The sequence below is a fragment of the Urocitellus parryii genome, chromosome 6 (assembly GCF_045843805.1).
Source record: "Urocitellus parryii isolate mUroPar1 chromosome 6, mUroPar1.hap1, whole genome shotgun sequence".
Lineage (NCBI taxonomy): Eukaryota > Metazoa > Chordata > Mammalia > Rodentia > Sciuridae > Urocitellus > Urocitellus parryii.
The window spans coordinates 67,715,567-67,724,261 of NC_135536.1; the positions used below are offsets into that span (position 1 = coordinate 67,715,567).

Consider the following 8,695-nt stretch of genomic DNA (forward strand, 5'->3'; position numbering starts at 1 on the left):
TTAGCAAGACCCTATCTTAGGAAAAAAAAAAAGACAAAACAAAAACCAAAATAAAAAAACTGGGGATACAGCTCAATGGAAAACTACATCTGGGTTCAAACCCAGTACCGGGGGAAAAAAGACATATTCCATAGTATTCAAAGATGAGTGCAGCTTCTATCTCTGCTCTTACGTATGTGACTGATAATGATTCATTTCCACACAAAATTATTTTAAATGCTATATTGAAATTTAAGAATATGCAATCCAGGCGTAGTTGCACGTGCCTGGAATCCTAGCTACTCAGGATGCTGAGGCAGAAGGATCGCAAGTTCAAGGGCCAGCCTCATCAACTTAGTGAGACCCTGTCTCAAATAAAAAATGAAAAGGCTAGGGATATAGCTTAATGATAGGGTACCCTAGGTTTCAATTCCCAGTAAAGTGTGGGGGGGAGCTAATAACATATGATTTCCACAACCCTTTTAATCATGTTAAAAGATTTTAAGAAAAAATAATAATTTTTTAGCCCTCTTTCTTCCTCTTTCTTATCAGTAACCAATTGTGTATACAAGCATTCTTTGTAGTAACCAAGAATAAATTGTACCAGAAACATATAGGATTTATATAGGACTTATATGGACATTGCAAAATCCTAATGGGGAATATGAAATAAGATCTGCAAATGAAACATACCAAATTATCAAACAATGTCAATCACCAAAATTATAAATATGTAGATTATTAATATCTGAAAAAGTGACCCATCAATATATTAATATTTATTTATTTATGGGTACTAGAAATTGAACCCAAGATGCTTTACCACTGAGCCACTTCCTCAGACCTTTCATTTCTCTGGTTGTACATGATGTAGAGTCGCACCATTTGTGCAATCATACATTTACCTAGGGTAATGAGTCTGTATCATTCCACTCTCTAACCTACCCCCATGGCCCTTCCCCTCCTCCTCTCCCCTTTACCCAATCCAAAGTGCCTCCATTTTGCCTCCATTTTTCCCATTCTCCCTCCCCCCATTAAGGATCAGCATCCACTTATCAGAGAGAACATTTAGCCTTTGGTTTTTGGGGATTGGTTTACTTTGCTTAGCATGATGATGTTATCCAACTCCATCCATTTACCTGAAAATGCCATAATTTTATTCTCTTTTAATGCTGAGTAATATTCCATTGTGTACATATACCATAGTTTCTTTATCCATTCATCTTTTGAAGGGCATCTAGGTTGGTTCCACAGTTTAGCTATTGTGAATTGAGCCTCTATAAACATTGATGTGGCTGTGTCATTATAGTATGCTGATTTTAAATCCTTTGGGTATAGACCAAGGAAGGAGTGGGATGACTGGGTCAAATGGTGGTTTCATTATAGGTTTTCTTTTTTTTATATTTATTTTTTACTTTTACTTATACAATATCTTTATTTTTTATATTTATGTGTTGCTGAGGATCGAACCCAGTGCCTCACACATGCTAGGCGAGCTCTCTGCCACTGAGCCACAACTCCAACCCTCATTCTAGGTTTTCTAAGGAATCTCCACACTGCTTTCCAGAGTGGTTACACCAATTTGCAGTGCCACCAGCAATGTATGAGTGTGCCTTTCCCCTCACATCCTCGCCAACATTTATTGTTGAGTGTATTCTTGATAATTGCCATTCTGACTGGAATGAGATGAAATCTTACAGTAGTTTTGATATGCATTTCTCTAATTGCTAGAGATGTTGAACATTTTTCATATATTTGTTGATTGTTTTTATATCTTCTGAGAAGTGTCTGCTCAGTTCCTTACTCCACTTATTGATTGGGTTGGTTTTGGGGTATTAAGTTTTTGGAGTTTTTCATATATCCTGCAGATTAGTGCTCTATCTGATGTGCATGTAATAGAGATGTTCTCCCACTCTGTGGGCTCTCTCTTCACGTTATTGATAGTTTCCTTTGCCGAGAAGAAGCTTTTTAGTTTGAATCCATCTCATTTGTTGTTCTTTTAAACGTGTTCTGTGGAACTAATTCTTCATCTGCCATTAAGTGAAATGTAGGGCAAGGCTGTGTTTTTTTGCTTTTTGTTTTTTTTTAAGTCCATACATTTTTAATAACAGGATTTCTCCTGGGGATATTTAAACAGACTATAAAAAGTACATAGAAAATTTTACTATTTAGTATGCTTAACTCCTCTTTTGACCAAAATACAGTACAAGAGTTCCAGACTTCCCTGGAGACAAGATAGAACAAGGGCTGTTTATTTTTAACTCTTTTGATTGTTGCTTCTGGTAGTACCTTCATTTCCCTAAATAATTTTATACTACTACATCTTGAATTTTCTATTTCAGACATTATCTGTTGATTTCATATTAAAGTTTTATCTCTCTTATACCACTTTCCCATCTAGCTATTTCCCAAATATAGTTGATATATTGATATTTGGGGAGAGATCCATAATCAATATTTACTTCACTATGACAACTAAATATTTACAAAAGTACAAAGTACTATGTTCTTCTTACATGTCCTTTCTTGCATTCCACTTTTCCTTGTGTTTTCATATGTGTAATTTTCAACATTCATTTGTTTTTCCCTTAAATATTGTAACAAATGATCCACTAGTCTATAAAAATATGACATTTTTTCCCCCCCTCTCTCAAAATTTTCATTTTCTTCCTTCAGACTGGGGATCTTGATTTTTACTCTATGGGTCTGGACCTAGCTGTGATCCTGTGACTTTTCTTCTCTAATCTCTGAATCTCATATCTTTTTTTTTTTTTTTGGTTTACTTTCTCATTTTGCTTGGATATATCTTCCAATAACTTCCTAAGAAATGATACCGTGGGAAAGATACTTTTTTCTTTGAGTACTTGCATAAATAAAAAGGTCTTTTAAAAAAAATCTTCACATTCGATTGATAATTGAGTTCACTAAGAGATTAGAAAACATTAATTCTTCTAATTATCTTTGGGGCTCCAGTGTTGTTATTGAGAAAAATGTGCCATTCTTATTTTTGTTATCCAGTGTTATCTATTTTGTTTCTTTGAATGTTTTAATACATTTGCTACATTTGTCAAGATATTTTAAATAACTATTTTTTTCTCATAATAAAATTAATTCATGTGCATTATAAAGATTTATAAAGCACAGAATAGGAAAAGAATAAGACCAAAATCACCAGTAATTCCACCATTTGGAAATAACTGGTGTTATCATATATCATATTATAATGTTTTCTTTTGATTACTTTCCATACATATTATTTTTGTCCGGTTTGTTTGTTTGGTACTGGGAATTGAACCCAGGGGTGTTTTGCCACTGAGCCACATCCCCAACCATTTTTATTTTTTATTTAGAGACAGTGTCTCACTAAGTTACTCAGGGTCTCACTAAGTTGCTAAGGTTGGCTTTGAACTTGCAATCTCCTGTTTCAATCTTCTGAGTCACTGGACTCACAGGAGTGTGTCACCATGCCTGGCTCTTCATGCATTTTTTAAAAAATATTTTCTTAGTTTTAGATGGACACAATACCTTTATTTATTTTTATGTGGTACTGAGGATTGAACCCAGTGCCCCACACATGAGAGGTAAGCACTCTATTACTGAGCTACAGCCCCAGCTCCTCAGTGCATATTTGTAACAACTGAGATAAGTATAGTTTTTCTTAATCCTGTTTCTTTCATTTAACTATATATTATTATTTTCTTTTAATAAATATTTTAAAATAATTTCTAGGGAATGTATTATTACCATATGTAATTTTCCTGACATTTGTATTTTTTTATTTTTCATTATGAATACAGTAGTAAAGAATATCTCTGTACATGAATCTTTATACAAATACTCATTATTTTCTTAGAATACATTCCTAGAAAAGAAGAATTAATCTACACTATTGCTAAACTGTTACCCTTGATAGCAATAGTCATCACTTTTATTGTAACATTTTAGTCTCCCGATTATCTTAATAATGTGTATTTATGTTGAAAAGATATTTTACTTATGCAAATATTATTAAGCCTACAGTTTATTGTTCTAGAATAGATTGGTTTTATGCTAGTATAGAACATTTTAAAGCCAATTATTTATTTCAATACTGTTAATTTCTGCAAAGGACAACTTCAGAACTCTGAATTCTCAAGTAGATAAGCATAACAAGAAGTTCAAACAATTAGAGATGTTGTTGAATATTCGGCAAAATTTACAGATTATTACAACGCCAATATTGGAGGAAAAAATTCAGAAACTTCAGAAACAGCTCAGTGATTTGAAATTATCAAATAAAAATATGAAAACTCAACTGACAAAAATAAATGTCCTTAAAGTAAGTAAAGGAAATGAAGTTTTCAAAAATTCATAAAAGTTTTGGTCCATTCCTATTTAACTGCATTAGCTCTCATTGAACTTTTTAAAGAATAAATTAAAATAATTTTATATACAAACAGAATAATATGTAACATTAATATATAATGCTATTTTATAATATGTATTACTATAGGAAAATAAAATTGGATGCCTGTGAATCCATCAATCATTTTAGAAAACAGAATATTACCAATCCCACTAAAGCCCCCAGGTATCCTCCTCCCTATTTCTCAAATGTAACTGGTATTCTGAATGTTATGATTTTAAATCTCTTGCTGCTTTTTGTTTTAGTTTTATTGTAGTTTCTTATTGGGTTAATGGATAATTTTTTCTCTTCTTTGGAGCTAGATTCAGTTTTCCTATATCAAAAATAGACTGAGTTAAGCCAAATGCACACTAAATAATTGATCAACTGATATGCTATTTTATCACCAATATTTTTCTTACTGTAGAACCAATTATTTTATCCACTTCTATATTTGTTTAATGTAGGCTGTAAGACCTTTAAGGACATGGAAAATGTGTTAAGCTTCTTTAAATCCATGAATTCAGTTTATATAAATGCTAAATGATTATGAAAGGTAGAAATGCCTCTTAAATGAAAAATTGTGGACTATTTCTCTTTTCCATATGTGGTTATCAGCTTTTCATTGCTGTGACAAAATACCAGAGATAATCAACTTAAAAAAAAAAAGAGAAAAAGATTTATTTTGGCTCATGGTTTCAGAGGTTTCAGACCAGGATCACTGGCTCTATTGTTTTTGGATCTGTGATGACACACCCTTCAACACATGAGATTTTGGAGGAAATTTCAGATCTAAGTCATAATCATACCTCTTTTCAAAGAGAGATGGGAAAAAAAAAAAACACGAGTTATCAAGCCTGTCTGTTTTTTATAGGAGATCAACTCACAGTCATCTCCTCTCTTTCATTCACATTTTACCCTCTCATAGGACAAAACAATTATGAAGCTCAGGCAATCTTTAACAAAAGTTGAAACAATGAAGGAGAAGGTAGTTATGAATATAGATGATTTGAAAACTACATCCGACTCTGCAGAGCAAGAAGCAAGATCAGACAAAGAGAAGGCCCGTCAGATGTTTGATACTGTCACTCCTGAGCTCTCTATAGCCAAGAACGAGCTTGAAGTGTCAGGACAAGAACAAGAGGTTTTTTTTCTTTTAACTATATTAAAGCTAATTTAGTTGGAATGATAAACACACCCACCTCAACTTACACTAACTAACTTAGACAAAACAGAATTTATTGACTTATGGAATCAAAAACAGGTTAAACTAATCTCTGTGAAGTCAGAGATGAACCTAGGCCCCAGGACTAGCACCAGGCACTTTACAGGACCCTTTTCACTGTCTTCTTGGCATCTGTGTGACAGTTTGTCTGACTACCAGTGGTTTTTTTTTTTTTTTTTTCCTATGACAGGAAGTATGGTCAATGACAGCCATGGAGTTTCATATTTAGTTCTTGTAATGGGAGAGAAAAATTCCAGAAGGAATCTTATTGGGCAGGCTTAAATCAAGTGTTTCTCCCTGGAGAATCCCACAATGGCTTAGGAATGGGATATGTGATTATTTTAGTTTGGAGGATAGGGTCATGTTAGAGAATGGAAGCTCAGAGGAAACCATGTATGTTATTGTTTGTGTCACATTCTAGAATAGAATGACACTTCTAAACTTGCTTAGATTTTTCACTATACTTATAAAGCAAATTTGTTTCCTTTTCTCTTCCTTCCTTTTTTTCCTCTTTTTCTTGTTCCTTTTCTTTTCAGTGCTTGGGATCCAATCCCAGGGCTTCACTACAAGGCAAATATTTTAACAGACTTTTTAAAAGGCTAACTGATCATTTTGGGCCACTCTTAAAGTATATGCCACATCTCCATATTAGTTGCTTAAAAAATTTGAAACTTTTCCAAATTCTTGATGATATGCTCAAAGCAGACTCAGGAGGCTGGGACAAGAGGATCACAAGTTCAAAGCCAGCCTTGGAAACTTAGCAAGGCCCTAACCAACTTACTGAGACCCTGTTTTGATTAAAAAAACAAAAATTTTCAGTAAAGTCTATTCCCCTTTGGTCACTTTTTTTTTTTTTAAATGTGCCAGGGATTGAACCCAGTGCCTCACCACATGCTAGGCAAGTGCTCTACCACCGAGCCATAACCCCGGCCCTCCTTTGGTCACTTTGTAGTTCACGCCTCATTTCTGAAAAGATTTTCTATTATTGCCTGATTTCAATGATCATATCTTCTGTATTCATTAGACATCTTGGACATGGTTTTATTCTGAATTATTAAACGTATAATTCAAAGAAAGGTGTTGTTGTTGTTTTCCATGTCTTCAAATCCTCATTTAATTAAGATTTAATTCACTTCAGGGTTTTGTGTCAAACATGTTTCCTGTGCTTTGTGACTGTTTTTTTTTTGTGTGTGGGGGGGCATATTTTCATCACCTAAACAGTTTTGATAATACTGCTTATTCTTAAAGCAATTATTTTTGAGGGAGAACTGAGGATTGAACCCAAGGGAGCTTTACTACTGAGCTACATCCCCAGGCCTTTTTATTTTGAGACAGGTTCTCACTAAGTTGCTGAGGCTGGCCTGAAACTTGGAATCCTCCTATCCTCAGCCTACCAAGTTGCTGGGATTATAGGCATGTGACACTCCACCTGACTCTTCCTAAAGCAATTCTCTATGGATATTAATTTGCCATTTATCTGTTCAATTTGAAATCCTTTTAATTGTCCTTTTTTTCATGTTTCTTCTTTAGTAGCTGTAGGTTGGGTTTACTTACTAGGTTTCTTAACTCAATACCGCCCTCTTTTGTTGAGGTGGTAGATGCAGTTTTTGAAGTTCACTAGAACAAGCCTTTTATTTTGGGAGTAGGAATTTGTGTGATGTATGATTCTGCCATACTCTCCTGTTTGTCTATGTCTTTTAATTTCATTGTTTACTTCTTCCTTTTCCTTTATTACCAAGCCACTAAGAAACACTTCACCCTTCCAAACTCTCCAACCTCCCCTTGCCCTCTAGAACTACCATTTCTGGTCTTTATGCTTTCAGGCCTCTTTCTTTTCCTTCCTCACTATCAGGTTTCAGATTTATTCTCTGTATTTCCCCATTTGAGAACTATCCCATTTCCTGGGGGTAAGGCTATCTGTGTTCTACAACAGTGGAAACGAGTAGCACCCTCCTCTAGAGCTGCCCCTACTAGTTTAGGATATTCATTTCCACTCAATGCAGATTGAAGGCTGTGATATTCTTTAGTTGTTTTAAGCATGGATTTATGGGTGATTTTTTTTTTTTTAGTTTTAAGTGGACACAATATCTTTATTTTATTTTTTATGTGGTGCTGCTGAGAATTGAACCCAGTGCCTCACACATGCTAGGCGAGTGTGCTACCACTTGAGCCACATCCCTAGCCCCTTATGGGTGGTTTTTATTTGTGCTCTTTCTAGATCACTGTGGCTTTTGGAGTATGAATGGATATATATTTAAGGGACTTCTATTATCATAAAGCACACCAGAAGTCTAAAAAGTGTGGTTGTGCATATGTTGTCCCAGTTCCTTAAGAGGCTGAGGCTGGAGGGTCACTTGAGCCCAAGGGTTGGAGGCCAGCCTGGGCAATTTGGTAAAATCCCCATCTCAAACAGCAGCAGCAACAAAATTTAATTGCCTTATGGGTGAAAAACATTAAGATGTAAAAAAAATAGGTCTAATCTACTAAAGTGTAAACATAAGAAAAATATAAAGGAAATTTTAAAGAATTATTGGAATAGAAGAGACTAATTTTCTAGCTTAAAAATACCATTTGAATGTAGTATATATTACATTTAAAAAGAAAAGCTGAATAAGACCAAATTTCTAATATTAATTTCATTGTGCAAAATAAATTGGTAACTGAAACTAATGACATATCTTGATTTTTGTGGGTGGTTCTTTATAGCTTGGCGACTTTCGAGAAACTATTTTGAAGATGTTGGGATTTGACATGAAAACAGCAGACAAAGAAATCATCAATCAGTTAAAGCTTATTATACAAGTTTATGAAATATCTAACAAATCAAAGATTGCTTCTGATTGTGAGACTGGACAAGATAATGAATAAACAAGTTCTGCCTTTTAATTGCTGCCAAGAACTGAGCAGATATAGCTGTTTCCTACGGCATCTTGAATATGCTGTATCATGAATAAAATGCAGTGGAAAAATTTTACTTAAGTCTCTTCTCTCCTGTGATGTTTGGCACTTAACATGTCTTTGTAAATAATCTTGTTCAATACCTTTATTATAGTCTAGTTTGGATTGCTACTTTGTAATACATAATAATTATCTAATGACCTTTAATC

The 8,695-nt window shown here is 34.1% G+C and overlaps 1 protein-coding gene across 1 annotated transcript in view; it reads left to right on the forward strand.

Moving 5' to 3' along the window:
• LOC113180271 (uncharacterized) overlaps positions 1-8,456 on the forward strand; it is a 47,003-nt gene extending 38,547 nt beyond the window's left edge. Inside the window, exons 8-10 of the mRNA XM_077800127.1 lie at positions 4,088-4,297; positions 5,292-5,507; positions 8,295-8,456. Coding sequence (XP_077656253.1) covers positions 4,088-4,297; positions 5,292-5,507; positions 8,295-8,456 — 588 coding nt within the window. The remainder of the gene's footprint in view (positions 1-4,087; positions 4,298-5,291; positions 5,508-8,294) is intronic.
• Positions 8,457-8,695: the final 239 nt, after the last annotated feature.